We start from the raw sequence: 17,993 nt of genomic DNA, 5'->3' as shown, positions 1-17,993 counted from the left end.
TACTTTTAGGCAGACTACCTTCTTTGTATGCCTCTTTGAAGGTTTGGAGCAACCTTGGGGTTATTTCCTCGATGAGTTCTTTGTAGAACTCTGGTGAAAGGCTGCCCCCACCTGGCATCTTCCCCATAGGTAATGTGGCGATAACTTCCCTCACTTCCTCATTTATGAATGAAGCTTCCAGCTCCACTGGCTGCTCCATGCCTAGGGTTGGCAGGCCTCTGTCTGTCAGGGTTTCTGTAATCTCCTAACCCATAGTATCACTTGTGATCCCCTCCCGGCTATCGGCACTCCTACACAACCACGCCAACTTCCTGCCCAGCTTATCCCGTTGGTTTTGTAACTGATCTGTATATTTGACGTAGCTATATCTTCTCAACCTTTCTCAATGTTCCAGGCACTCTTGCCTTATTTTAATTAGGTTTTTCTCAGACTTCTCAGTCCTTGTGGGGTTGCTCTCCTGTACTTTAATTTCCTCATCTGTGTCTGCTAAACATTGTACTATCTCTCTTCTGATCCCTCCAGACTTAGCTTTAGCGGTTCTTCTTACTAGTTTGAAAGCATCCCATAGGGTCCCTTTATTGCATACGCTCCATTCAGTAATAGTAAAGTATTCTTCTATTTGTTGCGCTAAGTTTTCTAGGAATGGTCCATCCCATAGGGTCTCTGCCCTCAGCCTCCATGTAGGTACTAGGGCTTAGATTACTGCTCAATACCCTTTAAATGAGCAGAGGGGAGTGATCTGGGAGTGTCCTACCTTTGTACAAGGCGGTTACAAGTTCCCCTTGAAAACATAATCAATACGTGTGTATAGTTTGTGTGTGCATGAATAATAAATAAAAGTGCAATTGAAATACCCCCCCCCCGGATCCACTTCAGCCCTCTGTAGGGCCATAGCCTTTTGTATAAGGAGCCAGAAAAAGTGGTTGTGCCTTAGTTGGGAGCGTATATATTAATCAGGCACACATATACCTTGCCCTGATTGCCATATATTAACACCATCCTGCCCTCAGTGTCTGCGCAGACATCTACCTTTTGGAAGGGGACAGTTGTAGCAATCCAAATGAGCACACCTCTCGCGTAACTGGAGTAGACTGACCCATACCCTTTCCCTCCCCATTTATATACGATCTTAGCCTGCCTTGCTACTGTGAGGTGCGTTTCCTGCAGCATTTCTGCCTCATGTATGACGCCACCCTGACCCGTTTAACATAAATCATTCGGTCCCCGGACATTCCAGGACAAGCATTTCAGCACTTCTGCCATTTCAGTTTCCTCGGCTCTTCCACGGTTGCACCTCCCTTATGTAAGCCTATTAAGGCCCCCCTTTCACAACCTCCTATACCTGCCCTGAACCTCCGACTGTCATTAGTATCTGATATCAACCCATGTAGTAACCAAAACAACCTAAACTGAGCTCTAGCAAACCACCCATCAGAGTTTTTCTGTAGAGGCATAATACCCAATTAGTCCTACACTACTAGGAACTAGGAACTACTAGGTACTGGTATCTACCAATACATCCAAAGGGAAGTAGCAGCCAACTGGAAGCATAAACTATGCATACAGACCAGTGTCCTTAGTCCATTAACCCCTTTGCTGAGGTCCTGGGAGTAAACGGGGAGAACAATAACAAAAAAAGAAGAAAAAATCCTTTAACTGTACAGCTTCTTCAATCGGAGTCCCTTAGCTATAGCGCTCTGTGGTATTTCTGCATCTCAGGCTTCTCTCTTGGTGTGACATTCCGTTCCCATACGTTGTCATGTCATCAGCTTCATACCATTCGCGTCCATCCACTCATTGAACTCTTCAGGGTTGTCAAAGAACACAGCCTTCCCCCCTAGGTGTTACAGCAACATCTATTTTATAGCTTGTAATCAGAGCCTTTCTTTCATCGGGATAAATTGACCTTTTCTTCTTTGAACCTGTAGGGTATACTCCGGATAAATTGCCAGTGTGACTGATCCTTTCTTGAACTCTCTCCCCTCCCCCCTCTCTGTTCTGTGTAATGACAATTAGGAGATGAGCCAGAGGCATGCACTGGTGGAGGAAGAAACATGGAGCCTGAGTCATGGAATCTTTAGCGTGGTGCCCTCCTGCTTTATATGAGAGGCTTTGAAGTCTTCAGTGCACCTTCTGCGTGTGTTCGAACATTCAGTGTCACTCCCTCTGGCTGGTCTGCGGTCTTGCCTCCACTCGCCCTTGTTGTTTTAGTCGATGGGATCACTCCCTTTTTCTCACATGAAGGAGGCACCACGGTGCTGATCTCGGGCAAATCGTCTTACCTTCTGCTGGGTCAGGGCGCCCCCTCCGATACTGAGCATTCCTCCCTTCATGTTCTCGGGTTCAGCGTCAGTTTCCCCGCACAAAGCACCACAAGCAATGTAAGATCTGAGCCCCCAGATCCTCGTTATCTCATCCACCTCTTCTTCTTTTTGTCCCCCTCGGGTCGATCTGCAATTAATGTGCAATTAATCAGAGCGTGTAGACAGCGTCTGCCATTTTGAACCCGATTGGTGCCAGTCTTTCGATTTCTTCCTGTTTGACAGCAGCAATGGAATGCTCCCTTCATTTATTCGGACAGCCTCTCCAGGTTCTACAGCATGTTCTGTGTTCTTCCCTAACTTGCCTTTCACCATCTGGATGCCAGAAAAGCGTCTCTTTGTCGGATCTGCTGAGGAGCTCCGGACAACTGCGTCCTTCACACATCCCTGCTGGCAACACCCCCTTGGCGTCTTCTGATGTAGGATTTTCTCTCTGTCTCCCAGTCTGTTCTGATTTGTTTTATGCCAAAGAACTTCACATTGTCCTTCTTTTCTCCAGGGTGTTTTGAGTTCCAGTGTTCTGCCAGAGCTGTCTTCTTTTCAGGTGTGGTTAAGCTATGCAAGTGCTCCCTTATTCTTTTTCTTAGTTCCCTTATGGTGCTTCCCACGTACAGTTTGTTACAAATGAACACAATGATATATACCACATATTTTATCCTGCAGTTTATGAAGTCACTAATGTTTAAAACGCGGCCATATTTGGTAGTATGTGATTGTACATTGTTAAGTGCATGTCTGCGCATGCTACAGCTCGAACATTTGTAGAATGCCGCTATTGGTTTTCCTGTTATGCTTGTGTATCCTCCCTGTTTCTTGTTATTCAATTAACTGGAGCTCAATTTCGTTCCAAGTTCTGGGGACCTGGTATATATGATATGAGGTTTTCCTGGGTGTGATCCTTTAGATCGGGGTCCAACATAAGCATATGTTTAGGAATATGTTTTTGATAGTCTCACATTCCTTTTGGTATGCCACATCCATGCTGCAATTCCTCCTAGCTCTTGTAAATTCACCAATAGGTATGTTGTCTATGGTACTTTGTAGGTGTAAGCTCTCAGCATGTAGCGTTGTTTTGGCCTCAGTCTTTTTACAGAATGTTCTGATTTGTATTGTATCCCCTTTAATATAGATACATTGATCAAGATAGTTTATCTTTTCTTTACTTTTTTCTACTGTGAAACTTAGTCCATAGTTGTTTGCATTTAAATAATCACAGTATTCATCAAATTGTATAGCACTTTCTTTCCATATAATTAGCACATCATCCGTATCGTAGCCATTTCACAACATTCTTGGATAAAACAGTATGAGTTGTAGCATGTCTGTGTTCAAACTCTCCAAAAGAAAAGTTGGCCTAGCACGGCATAGCACGGAGGTCCTGTACCCAATTAATCTAGATTGACAACTAATAAATCTACTTTTAACTTAACTGTCTGGTTTTGAGTTTCTATAATCTTGGTGCAATACACGAAACCAATTTGTTTGATTTGTGTACTCTGATTGACTAAAGTGAATATCAGTCTCGGTTAGGTCACTGCTGCCAGGATAGCTATATGATCTTTAGATAGATCAAATGCATCGCAGAGTGTCGCACAGGCACATTATTCATGTTACCTTCTAAACCGATACAGCAATCTAACTTGATGCCTATGATGGCTCTGGTGAGCGTCAGGCAATTGCTTGGTGGAAGGAATTTTTTGCTGAAGTTGATCAGTTTCGTTGTTTAGGAAGTCGAGGAAGTGAGGGCCTTGATGTGTTTGTGCATATTGAGCTCAGCATCAAGGTAGACTCCTAGGCTTTTTAATTGTGCAGCTACTGGGATGGGGTTTCCATCGATTGTGAAAGTGGCGTAGTCTGGATCAAGGATTTTGAGACTGTGTGGGGAGCCGAAGATGAGTAACTCTGTATTGTCATCGTTGAGGATGCATTGATGGTTGGCCATCCAGTTATGTACAATGCTGTAGACTTGGCTAATGTAGTTCGTGTCTTGGGCATAGTTGCCTGTGAGTTTTAGCAGAATTTGCATATCATCAGCACATTTTGTGTAAGGAATGTGCCAGCTATCTAGTTGGTCGTATAATGATTTGGTGTATATGTTGTATAGGGTGGGAGAAATGCAGGATCCTTGAGGAACACTGAATGGGAGCTTCATTACAAATGGCGACTCTGGATTAGTGGCATTTAGAAAGCATTTGGCCCAGTTAGTAGCTTCTGGTGTGAAGTGGAATGTTGTTTTTAGATGTCAGCAGAGGATGTAATTGAGTTGGATTTTTAAATCTATTAGAGCTGATTATGTGCTTTGATGGGGTCTAACCCCTGATTGTCAAGTGCCATGAAGTTTGTTATGCTCGATATAAAATTGGATTTGTAATTATGCAGTGCAGTCTAGCACTTTGAGTAGGAAACGGACGGTGGTGATTGTACAGTAGTTGGTGGGGGATGGTGGGGACAAGCAGGCTTTTTTTTAGAAGTAGTGTAATCCATGCTTCCTTGACGTTGGACGGAACTTTGCATGAGTTGAAGGAGGTGTTGATGAAGTTGGCGATAGTTGGTGCAATTGTTTTACCACATTACTTGACAATGGGTGCTGGGCAGATATCACCGTTGCAGCATGATGGCTTGAGGGCTTTGATTACGTTGTAGACGTCCTCTCTGTTAACTGGTGAGAAGCTGAATGGGGTGGTGGGTGTGGGATGTGAAGGTACGTTAGTACGGGGTGTTGGAGTGCACCAGGCTTTGTCTATGGGGAGGTGGGGCACAGGTTGGACTGGGGGTTTTGAGCTCTTTGAGTATATAGAAGCGTCCTTTGGCATTGGAGCTTGCTACTGAGATCCTAGTGTTTTAGGATTCAAATTTGGTTGTGATGATTGCGTTCTTGTAGGCATTTGCTGAGATTGTTAAAGCTTTGTTTTCTGCTGTAGGGCATTCTCTCCAAGTGTGATCATGGGCATGTTTGGGTCTGCAGAGGGAATGGAGTTGTTCCATGAACCAGGTGTTTTGGCATCTAGCTTTGTTAGTGTTTGTTTTGAGTGGGAGTAGCAAGTCAAGGGCCTGTGTTAGGGTAGCGTTGTAAGAGTGTACATGAACCTGGGGGTTTGTAGGGTTTGTAGGTGGCACTAGAAGTTTAGTGATGTTGTTTCTGTGAGTTTGCAAGTGGGTCGGTATCTACTGTTGGTGGTGATAGGAGGATGGGTGGCACGTGGGTGTGTGAGAGGAATACAGAATGTAATCAGCGAGTGGTCGGTCAAAGGAAGCGGGCTGATGGTAGATATGAATAGGTTCGTGTTTGGGTTTCCGATCCAGTCGAGTGTGCGGCCCTTGTTGTGCGTAGGCGAGTTGACCAATTGTTGAATGTTTAGCTCATTAAGGACGATTGTGATGGCTTTGGCTCGTTTGCCGGTGGGGTCATTGAAGCCTATTTATGGCGGCTTGAACTTTGGACAACATTTGGAATTCCACCTACTTACTTTAAACCCACTAGGAAGCAGAGGTGAGTACACTTTATGGAAGCGGCAAGGAGCCCATCCCGGTTGAATACAGGAAAACATTCCCTTTGGAATCATGGAGGGGATACTGCATGGCCTTCGTCCCCCTCTTCCACACGGAAGTGCTGCAAAAAGTGTGTCTGCCCCCAATACTCACCACACTTCCTTTTCACATGGATTTCACAGTTAAAAGCAGAGGATAGCAGAGAAAAAGGGCTTAGGGAATCTTCTACCCAGGTTTACATACAGGACATCTTGCATTCTGTACATTCCTTGTATGTGGTCTAACAATCTGCCATACAGTACCACATATTGCTGGTATCGTGTAAATGCACTGGAGAACGCTTGGGTGTACGGTTGGTGGCCTGGCATCCATTGGCTTTTTTAGTGTATTACCCTAGTACATTCTAGGGCTTTTAATCATATTTTCACATTGTGTAAATGAAATTCATGGGGGGATCCCATATGACCTCTTGGTTCAGGTTTCCTTGTTATGCTTGGTTGCTCACACTCATTCCTGGGAAATATTTAATCCCCCCCCCCCCAGTTAATAAAATCAACAAGTGCCTGTCATTGCGAAATGCATAAAAAAGAAAGAATGGCTAGCCCTATTCAAAGGAATGCATGGAAGGGTCAGACATAACCCCTCATGCAATGTGCTTCCCTCTGCACCTGTTTCAAACAAGCGCAGGGAAATGTCTTTCTATCTAGGCATTGCAAAGTGCATCTAATTTGCAGAACAGGTTCCCGATGCATACCATTGCGCAGAGGGGTCAGCCTCTCATTTTGCCCATCTACAATGCACACATTCAGATGCTTTTTGTGAATTTCATGCAAAGGTTTTTGGGCATATGCGAAGGTAGTGTGCCTGCACAGCCCCTTCAATGGCACCCGAATAGTTTTCTGAATTGCGTCCAATGTTGTTAATGAGTTGTAATGGGAAAGTACATTGTAGACCAGCAGAGTGAGTAAATTAATATAATTTACTGGAGTACCTACAGATGTTCATTATAGCCTTTCCTTATCCTCAAAATGCTGGGACAAAACTTTCAACATGGGAAAAACTGTGCAGTGCTTTTCTGCTTGAACATGCAGACATGAGTCCTCATGGGTCTTCCACCAAGGCTTTCTAGTGTTCTGTGCAATGACAATTAGGAGATGAGCCAGAGGCATGCACTGGTGGATGAAGACACATGGAGCCTGAGTCATGGAATTTGTAGCGCGGTGCAAAGTGACTTTGCACTGCCAAAAAACAACCTGATTCACAAAGCAGTGCAGCATTTATTTTTGCAGTGCAAAGTAACTTTGCACCAGTGCAATGTCAGTGCAAAGTCACTTTGCACTGCAAAAATACCCTTTGCCCTGCTCTACAAAGCAGGGTGTTTGTTGGCATTGCAATGTCTCTTTGCGCTAGTGCAGAATCTCTTTGCACTGCAAAAATACACTTTGCACCGTTCTGTGAATCATGGTGTTTGTTGGCAGTACAATGTCACTTTGCGCTTATGCAGAGTGACCCTGCACAGCAAAAATACATTTTTGCACTGCTCTGTGAATCAGGATGTTTGTTGGCAGTGCAAAGTCACTTTGCACCGCACTAAAAGCTCCATGAATCAGGCTCATATATGGCTATTCACAGAAGGCAGCAGCTGCAGAATGCAAGAACTGCCACCCTCACACACGTTCCCTGATTCACAGAGGATACTTGAGTGCAGGGCAGGGACTGACTGCAATTCTAAGGAACCCCTTCATGATGCATTTCTAAGGTATATGCTAGTAGCCAGCACCTTGATTGATTGTTCGATTGTTTATTTATTATGTGCTTAAACAAAAGTGTTTCAAAGTGCAACCATGCATGGGAGGGGAAGACATAGGGAACACAAGACAAACGATCTTACTAGGCATGGTACATTCAGATTATGCAGGTGAACAGAAAGTGGAGTGCGTGGGGGAGGCAGGCAACAGGGACCAAGTACGCCAGTCCCATCAGAACATGGGTTAAGTGCAGCGAGATACCACTCTGATGGGTCGTAACCGACTTGCAATAGTGCTGCAGCAAGTGCAAGGCCCGGATGTAAGTGCAGGAGACTGGCGAGGAAGCTTAGGACCAGTGAGGCTCTGAAGGTGCACCAGGCAGACAGACAGCAAACTGAGCAGAAGTAGAGGAGAGAGAGCAAGAGAGCAGAAAGAGGTGGTTAGCAGGGGAGGGAAAGCGAGAAGGAGGAGGCGGAGAGGAAAGTCACGAGGAGTTTCTGGAACTTGAGTTCCGGCTCAAGACGGAGAGAGGCAGGGAGGCTGTTCCAGAGGGAGGCACCTGTAGTGGATAAAGATCTCCCCCAAGTCTGTGCTTGGAGAGGCGGCTCACCCGCAGAGAGTTGGAAGATGAGTGGAGGGCTCGGGAAGGTGAGTATTTAGGAAGAGAGAGTAGCAGATAGAGTGGGCCCAGGTACCAGAAAGCCTTGTGGACAATGCAAAGGGTGTTGAACTTAATTCTTGCAGCCACAGGGAGCCAGTGAAGGGATTTCAGCACTGGAGAGATTCAGTGCCTGTGCTTGAGGCCAAGGATAAGTCTGTTCTGGAGGATTTGAAGAGGATGGAGGAAAGAAGAGGGCAGGTTGAGAAAGAGGCTGTTGCTGTATTCCAGCATAGAGAGGACCAAGGCTCTGGAGACGGTGAGCCTCTGGAAGAAGGTGAGAAAAGGTAGAATACCTATGAGAAGGTGCAGTTGGTAGTGGGACTTTTTAAAGATTGCTATGATGTGAGATGAGAAGGATAGAGTGGAGTGAAGATTCCCCCCAGAATTTTTGCCTCATTATAGGTGGAGGCGCAGGGCCAAGCAAGGCCAACCAAAGAGAAAGAGGGAAGGTGGGAGCAGGGTTTCCAATGAGGACAATCTCTATCTTCCTGGCATTGAGGCATAGGTCGTTTGTAGCACACCACGGCTGAACTGTGGACAGACAATCAGGTATGAGTGAGGAAGAGGAAGAGGCTGAGTGTAGCCTGAAGGAGAGCTGTGTGTCATCCGCATAACACTGAAAGTTGTAGGTGAAGGTGGCTATCATACTGGCCAAGGGGGCCATGTAGCCATTGAAAAACCACAGGGATAGGTTAGATCCCTGGGGGACACCGCACATAGAGAGAGTGGTAGGGGGAGAGGAAGGACCCCTATTCTACATTCATTGCCCCTTAGCACACACGGGTGATGGGTGTGCATCCTAGTGACAGGTTATTAAAATGCCTGTCACTGCCAATGTTTTTTTTACAAATCACCAGTGTTTCAGTTGGAAATGTAACATAACATGCAAATGCTCAGGCCATCCGCAAAGGTGTCTGCTTTGGGACGTCATTTCAGATGTTGCTTTTTCTCTTGCTCTTGGCTTCCAGTAGGGAAACCATCAGTAGGGGAAACTGCTGCAAAACTTCCAACCCTTCTCTACCCTTCTGTGAAGCAATGATGCCCTCGGAGGTGCAGCAACAACTACCCTGGCACGCCCATACTTGAAAATCCTGTGAGTGGGAAGAAGAAACACACTGTCAGGTTTTTATCTACTTGGGAGCACAGTTGGCACTTGGAAGTGGGTACAAGCATTTCTCGATCGGGTGAATAGGTTTCCCTAAAATTAGCATTCAATATGTATTGTACACATATGTCACAATCTTAAGTCTGAATGGGAGACACACATGAAGCAACAGTGGCTTTAGTAGAATGTTGATCAACTCCGCGCAGAAAAATGTGAGGATAAAAGATTTGATCAAAAATGAAATGATCACTTGACCTACATCCCTTTTTCAAAACCCACATGCCTTGTTTTACACATGGATTAAGCTGTGCACGACCAAATTAATGTGTGTGAATTGCAAATTCCTTTTTGATGAATTATCGTGTCTTCACAGAATGGTTGGGGCCCATTGCACTTTGCTGCAAAATCAGGTTTCTTGGACACGGTGAGATTCCTGGTGGAAAGTGGTGCAAATCCAACACTGGAGTGTAAGGAAGGAAAGACGGCAATCCAGTATGCGGCTGCCGACAACCATCAGGATGTGGTGAGCTTTCTGCTGAAGAAAAATCCCAACACTATAAAACTTACAGAAGACAGAAAGGTTAGAAATTCTGGGTTGGGAATTAAGGCTTGCGAATTGCATCATATTGTATTTTTTATTTTTGAGCACGCATCTAGCTCTCGAAAGCAACATAATGCTTTACACAGTAATTGGGGAAAACACAAAAATGGGGGAGTTAGTAACACAGGATGTTGCATAGGAGCAGGGACCAATCAGGGACGGAGCAATGAAGGGTAAAGGGTTGACAAACCGGAGACGCCGGCAACAGTGGGCTATCATCAGGTACAATCTGTAGAAACTGGGGGGGTTAACACAGAAGTGGGTACAGTGGCAGTGGTCAGAAGAAGTGGGTAGCTCGGCATGGGGTCTATACAGGAGGAGTTGAAAGCTTGCACCGACCATGGGCAGTGGGCAGTGGGCAAGGCAGTGCGGACATCGAATAGGGAGGTTGGCACAGAATGATCCCAAGAGTCCAGTATCTGGGGAAAACAAGGGTGAGGTCCTGGATGATGAGGGGGAGCAAGTTCTTGAAGAGAAATCATGTTCCAAAATATCATGCTCCAAAATATGCACGAGAAAACCATATAATTAGAATTTGAATTCCCCATATCCACTATTGCTCCACCTCACTTGGTTCACATCATCTCCATCTGTCACCCTCCTGGTCCTACTGAACCATTTTCTAATGAACTTGGGCAACTCCTTGATTCACTTTGCACTAAACATCACTTAATTCTTTTAAGGTACATTAACCTTCCCCCTCCAACCACTCTATCCATAACCTATCAACCCACACCAGGGGTAACATTTTGGATCTCATACTCATCTACACTTCTCTCGGACACTAATATTTATGTCCCCACTCCCTTTCTCTCTGACCTACAGTTCTCACTCACCTCCTTCACACCTGACGCCTCTTCCACCATCACTCCCTTCTCCAGCTTCCAATCCCTACTGTATGACTCATTCTCTTCTCACTTCCCACTGCTAACGTTCAACCATCAGTCTGAGCTACTCAACCATAGTCCTCCCCATTCATATTCTGTCTCTGCACAGACATGCGTAGGCTGCTGCAAAAATGGAGGCGCACCCATTTGTATGATGACCAGAAACTCTACCGCTCTGCCCTGAACTATCTCAAGTCCTCTCTTGAGAGATGAAAAGGGAATTCCTCTTCACCCTCATCAACTCTCACTCAAACAATCCTCAATGGCTACAGGGCATGCTAAACTCATTCCACACTCCTCCTAAACATATGACTATCAAATCCACTCTCACAGCTAAGCCTAGCTGAATACTTTGCTGAAAACATCTCCAAAATTAGAGACTATCTCCTGACCTTCCTCTCACCCCTCCTACTACATTCTACACTCAGCCTACGCTACCATCATCTGCCTCTATCTCCCACTTTAGTCACAATAATACTGAAGAAGTCCTATCTCTATTGATGAAGGCTAACCCCTCTTACCTTATTAAACTCTTCATCCTGTCCTTCAGCTCTGCTTGCTTTCCCTCTATTTTCAATATGGCCACGGCCATCCCTGTCCTAAAAAAGCAAGGGACTCATCTGAGTCTGCCCTGTGTCACTCCAAGCAAAACGCCAATTCTCTGTCACCTGGAACAACAGCATCTCTCAACTCACTCTAACTGTTGGTGTTCAACAAGGCTCTGTCTTTGGTCCACTCCTTTTTACACTCTACACCTCTGCTCTTGGGGCACTAATCTCCTCCTTTGGGTTCTCCTACCAACTCTTTGCGGACAACACCCAAATCTTCTTCTCTTTTCCTGAACTTTCCTCTGATCGTTGTTTGAAGATTTCCAACTGTGTCTCTACCATTAATTATTGGCTGGCTTTGCATCCGATGTTAAACCTTTCCAAAACAGAGGTGCTCTTCTTCCCTGCCAAATAGTCTCTCTCACCTCGTCCCGTGGGTATCCAGTTCCCACCTGAAACCCTCCCCTAATCCTCTTCAGCTGGAAACCTCTGTGTCATCTATGACTCTTCTCACACCATCTCTACTTTCATCTTCAAAACTGCAACAGTGTCTCACCTCAACCTCCAAAACATTAGGAACATCAGGCACCGTCCTTTCAATGCCACCAAGCATGTATTAACCACTCTTGTCTTCTCTAAACAGGACTACTGTGCCAGCATCCTCTTTGGTCTCTGCAACTATGCTTTCTGTCCTCTCGACAAGATCGTTAACTTTGCTACCTAGACTCACTTTGAACTCTCTCACTTCACACCTACTTCCTCGTACTGCCACCAGGCTGGATGGCTGTTGATGCAAAACAGGGCCACATTAAAATGTCTTCTCATGGTGCACACTTCTATCCATGGTAAGGCACCACTGTATTTATCCCCCTCTATCCAACTGTACAAGCCTTCTTGAAAGCTCTGCTCTGCCTCCTCGACTACCATTGTGACTCCTCGCCCTCCCTGTGCTTTCTCTCACTTTTGACCTTTCTCTCTTCTTGCTCCACTTGCATGGAATATTCTTCCCACAGATATCCGAGAAACAGCCCACACCGATTTGTTCGAAGCCAAATTTAAAGCCTAACTGCTCACCTCTGACGAATCATCTTAACCTACCTCTCATTTGTCTTCGAGATAACATTTTCCCCTGACCTCTAACCTGCCTCTGTCCCTCACTTTCTCTACCTCCACTCTAACACTTCATCCATCATGATCGCATACCTAACATAGCTGACTGTACTGCATACCCGCACTTAAAACTGTCTAATGTTGATTGTCCTTAATTTATGTATGTCCACACGTGTCTTGTACCAGGTGACTGTTCCATTTGCTCCCCAGCAGAGCCTGGTCAGAATGTCACTCAAACTCACCCCATTGTAAGAAGCTCACTGCTTCCCATCAAATCTGATATCTTATCTATTGTACATTCCTTTGCAATGAAAAGAGCATTGCTCTTCCCGGTATATAAATATATAAATAAATAAATACAAACTGAAAACAAGGCAATTTTTTATCAAACATTACAAAATATGAATAGATACTTTAATGATGAAATTTGAAACTGAAAAAAAACTAAGTTCAGATTAATAAAATTAAAACATGTACAATGTCACAACTTAAATGTAATGATTTAAAACCATGTTCTCTTAATCATATAATTAATTATGATGATGTTTAATCATAATATTTCTAAAATACTTTAAAAACGTTTTGATATTTTTGTGAGTCTACACTGTTTGGAATCTGGAATACAATGTTAAGGTAAAAAGTGCCCAAAAACATCCACAATGTCCTACAATTCCCAGAAGGTCTGCTCCATTGGCCTGTACCAAATTATCTTGGATATCATTGCCGAGTTTTAATTCATTGAATACAAATTTTGGGGGAGGTTGGTGATTATTAACATTTTCTATAGTTGTATTGTCATTCAAAATTATCTTAATTTGTGCATAGCTTCATTTTGTACATAAATGTAAAAGCTGATTTATTTTAAATTTTTTAATTTAAATTTACATTTAAGCTTGAAGTTAACTTTGTTCATATGAAAAACATTCAGCAGTTATGGCATATTTACAAAAATAAGTTAGGACAGGATAGTTAGCTTGGGTCATTTAAACACATCTTTCATTAAAGAGTAATTTATGGGCTCATGAGCAAATAGAATTCTACAGTAGTTGAAAAAGCAATATGTCATTTGCGAACATTGCAGAAATGCTCGGTAGTACATATTTGAAAATAAAATGTTTTATTATAATAAGGCAATGATTACTAACTGTTGTCTTTCTACTGATAGTTTGTGTTTGACCTCATGGTCTGTGGAAAGCTGAACAACAACAAGGTCATTGAGGAATTTGTCCTCCACTCCTCTGCCCCGCTGGACACAGCAGTCAAGCTTTCCCGAGCGTTCTACATCACTTCCCTGAAAGAGAAGGAACGGGCCATGGACCTCCTCAATGCTGCCAAATACAGTGAGAACATGGCGGCCGAACTCCTCACAGTGGCCTCCGGAAGCAAAAGCGCAGGCTACCTTCTGCAAGCTGTGAACAGCAGGGGGGCGACCATCCTGGACTCTCTGATCGAGTGTGAGCAGAAGGATGTCGTGGCCCACCCAGCCGTACAGACTTACCTGACAGAGGTCTGGTATGGAAGCCTTAAATGGACCACTTGGAAAATAGCCATCTTGTTTTTCTCCTTCTTAGTGTGTCCACTTGTGTGGCTCATCTTTTCGCTGCCGTTGAAGCACAGGTTCAACAAAATCCCAATCATGAAGTTCATGAGCCACTTGGCATCTCACATCTTTCTGCTGATCCTCTTCATTCTTACCATCGTCTACCCTCCGCTGAATCCGGTCTATGAAGGACATATGGTTCCACAATGGAACGAATGGCTGCTTTTAGCTTGGCTCTCGGGCACGCTGGTCTCCGAGCTCACCCATCCGGGAGAGAGGGCTGGGCTCGCATGGATCAGGGTGTTCGTTTTGGGATTTTCCGCCGTTGCTTTCATCTGCCATTTGCTTGCTTTCCTTTTCATGGACATGGACCGCTTGCACTGCCTATTTGCCAGGAATATTTTTCTCGGGGTGGCTATGACCCTCTCTTTTGTGCAGTTCCTTGAGTTTCTCACCTTTCATCACCTCTTTGGTCCTTGGGCTATTATAATTAGGGATCTTATAAAGGACTTGACACGCTTTGCAGTTATCCTTGGCCTGTTCCATGTAGCCTTCACTATGCAATTGTCATCTGTCTATCAACCAGTGTACCCAGAACCAGAGAGAAATCAATCTATGACTAATGAAACAATAAGAGCAAAAAATGAGTCTTCCATTCAAGACCCCATTGACATCACCGTCATTTTGTTTTTCTCACTGTTTGGCCTGGTGGAGCCAGAGTCTTTACCATCAGTTGAGAGGACACCAGCGTTCACCTTTGTCATTGTCCGCTTCGTATTCGGAGTGTATCTGATTGTGACCTTGATTGTTCTAATCAACCTGCTGATTGCCATGATGAGTGACACATACCAGAGGATACAAGCCCAGTCCGACACGGAATGGAAGTTTGGGAGAGCCACGCTGATCAGAGAGATGACACGCAAGTCTGGAACTCCTTCCCCTTTCAACCTGTTCACCAACCTGTTCTACTACATCAAAATACTTTGCAAGCACAAAGGTACTTCCAGAAATGTGTAAGGGAGGCTTCTAGTCTGGTAAATTTGAGGAGTATTTGAAAGATCTCAACAACAAATGGGTGAATGGTCAATTCCACAAGGCATATTACATGTTTGTTTAGAAATAAGGATATTCCTAATTTATTGTTGTATTGGTATGTTTGGATAACTTTCTCAGGGCTCAACTTGGAAACATCTGTGGGTGCAAAGGTGTGGGTCCCTTTTCCCTCCCGCCTCTGCACCCATAGATATTGACTTGAAACTCTGAGATGCACAAATGTGACTTGATACTTGATAGTTGAAGGAAAGGCTAGCTACTGAGCCAATAGCACAGAGCCAATCGCTCAATGCATACTAATGTGTTCCACGCCATCTTTCCCCTTTGAACATGCACAGCATCATTGATCCACATTGAGGGGATCAGCAGCCAACCCATATGTACCGTTCAAGTGATTGTTTCTATTTTGAACAGCATTGTGCTTTTCCCGTCGCCCGGCCTGCAAGCAAGGCAGACCAGGTGCAATGGGAATTGCTTCAGATCTGCCACCTATCAAAGCACATGGTGTTGTGCGTCATAATGCAGTTTATTCTGTAGCCGAGCCTCCACCATTCTGCACCTGCCTGCAGTTTGTGGGTGGGTGGATTCACAGTTGTGAATCTGTCCACACAAAAGCATTTGATGTGGGCAGATGCAATGTTGACAATTGGCACACCCCCGGAATGGAAGTGTGTTGCCACTTGATTGTGTGCATCATCTTAGAATCCATAGAAGAAGTGGGTTTCATAGCTTGTGACAACACTAACAGGGCCTAGCATGACTTAAGCAAAGTCGTCAACGAGGGCGATGCCAACATCAATTTGAGATTGAACTAAAGCATGAACCAATGTCCTGCCTTGAATGTCAGAGCCACACTGCCCTTCTTAAATCTCACATTGTGTCAAATTGGTACATGTGGTAAGCCTACAGACCACATCCACTACTCACGGACCAGATTCTAACAACTTCAGGGAATTTGTATGGATCATATGACCAACCTTCTGAAGATGTCCATGGGTTAATTGTATGGATCATATGAACAACCTGTCCATTCGAATTTGTATGGATCATATGAACAACCTTTTGATGATGTCCATGGGCATTTGTATGGATCATATGAACAACCTGTCCATTCGAATTTGTATGGATCATATGAACAACCTTTTGATGATGTCCATGGGTTAATTGTATGGATCATATGAACAACCTTTTGATGATGTCCATGGGTTATTTGTATGGATCCTATGAACAACCTTTTGATGATGTCCATGGGTTATTTGTATGGATCATATGAACAACCTGTCCATGGGAATTTGTATGGATCATATGAACAACCTGTCCATTCGAATTTGTATGGATCATATGAACAACCTTTTGATGATGTCCATTGGTTATTTGTATGGATCCTATGAACAACCTTTTGATGATGTCCATGGGTTATTTGTATGGATCATATGACCAACCTTTTGATGATGTCCATGGGTTATTTGTATGGATCCTATGAACAACCTTTTGATGATGTCCATGGGTTATTTGTATGGATCATATGACCAGCCTTTTGATGATGTCCATGGGTTATTTGTATGGATCATATGACCAACCTTTTGATGATGTCCATGGGTTATTTGTATGGATCATATGACCAACCTTTTGATGATGTCCATGGGTTATTTGTATGGATCATATGAACAACCTTTTGATGATGTCCATGGGTTGGTGTTGTCAAGTGGGTGAGGTTTTTTAGCATAGAGTTCCCACTCAACTGACATTTGTGAGGCATCATAGGGCTCCAATGGCCACGAGGCAATGCATTGACCACAAAATGGAGTTTCCCGCAGGCCATACTCTGAAACATAGTATAATGGCAGAGTTACTACAAATGTTGGAAACATTAGGAGCCTGGGTGGAGCCAATCAGAGAGCTCGGGACGAGGGTTGTAGCTCCCCCATGCTCTCCCATGCCGCCTTTAGGACCCGTGAGTAAGCACACTCGGTGCTAACATAAATGATAACAAATCGAAAACGTACCTTCATTCCTGCGACATGCCACTTCCGTGACAGGGAGTGTGGATTCAGTGTCATCATCATCAAAACTGAAAACGGTCTCCCTCTCTGAGAGGTATTGTGTTGTTTTGCTGACAGGAATTTTTTTGAAGTCTTTTTAATGAAAAAATAACTATGAAAAAACTCAACATATATAGGGAGGGTAAGGGGTAAGGGCATAAAAGTGGCAGGGCAGGGTTCGAGTAGGGATACAAATAAGGGAAAGGGAGGGTTTGGGGACGACCCCACCAAATATAAATATTTCATCAATAAAAATGACTTCGAAAAAACTTCTGTCGGCAAAGGGACATTGAACCCTTTGAGACACGGCATCACTGGACTGAAGGTAGATTTGAGGCAATATACATCGAGGCGACAGGCTGACCCTGCCGGTAGTAGCCCTGAGCCCGAACAGCTTTTAGACCTGTAAATTACCAGCAGGAATGGACCACCACCTCGGTGTATATCGCCTCATTAAGAGATAGGGCCTCATCATGAGTTGGGCGGAGCAGGAAAATGCGGTAGCACTATTACCACCGCATTTACTGCTCCACCCAAATCCTGTGTTCCGGGGCATTCAACGCCAGCTCTGAGCTGGAGGTGAATGCACTAGTTTCAAGGCCATTTTCGGAGCTATTACTGCCGGCACTATTACCCCCGGAGCTATTAATGCCGGCGGTAGTAGTGCCACCCATGGGAATGGGGTCTTACCACCTCCCCACACCCCCTGCAACTCAGCATCCGGCGCAAATTGCGCCACACCGAGTTGCAGTAATGCTGATTGCGGTGGGCGGTATCCCAGCGCAATTAGCACCAGGATACTGCCCAACTCAGAATGAGGCCCATAGTCTTAAAGGTTGTGTAGTAAATGTACCTATATGTTACTGTATGAGTATACATCTGTGGCTA

At 44.5% G+C, this 17,993-nt stretch overlaps 1 protein-coding gene across 3 annotated transcripts in view; it reads left to right on the top strand.

The window, feature by feature from the left end:
• LOC138497955 (serine/threonine-protein phosphatase 6 regulatory ankyrin repeat subunit B-like) overlaps positions 1–17,993 on the top strand; it is a 759,106-nt gene that overhangs the window by 726,096 nt on the left and 15,017 nt on the right. For 2 of the 3 annotated variants that reach the window (XM_069621714.1, XM_069621712.1), the window contains exons 25-26: positions 9,698–9,904; positions 13,636–15,007. In XM_069621714.1, coding sequence (XP_069477815.1) covers positions 9,698–9,904; positions 13,636–15,007 — 1,579 coding nt within the window. The remainder of the gene's footprint in view (positions 1–9,697; positions 9,905–13,635; positions 15,008–17,993) is intronic. The other variant, XM_069621713.1, reaches the window with a different exon arrangement.

The sequence above is a fragment of the Ambystoma mexicanum genome, chromosome 5q (genome assembly GCF_040938575.1).
Source record: "Ambystoma mexicanum isolate Mex_15411 chromosome 5q, UKY_AmexF1_1, whole genome shotgun sequence".
In the NCBI taxonomy this organism is placed as follows: domain Eukaryota; kingdom Metazoa; phylum Chordata; class Amphibia; order Caudata; family Ambystomatidae; genus Ambystoma; species Ambystoma mexicanum.
Note: the sequence above shows the minus strand (reverse complement) of the source record. Positions and strands in the feature narration are given on the sequence as shown.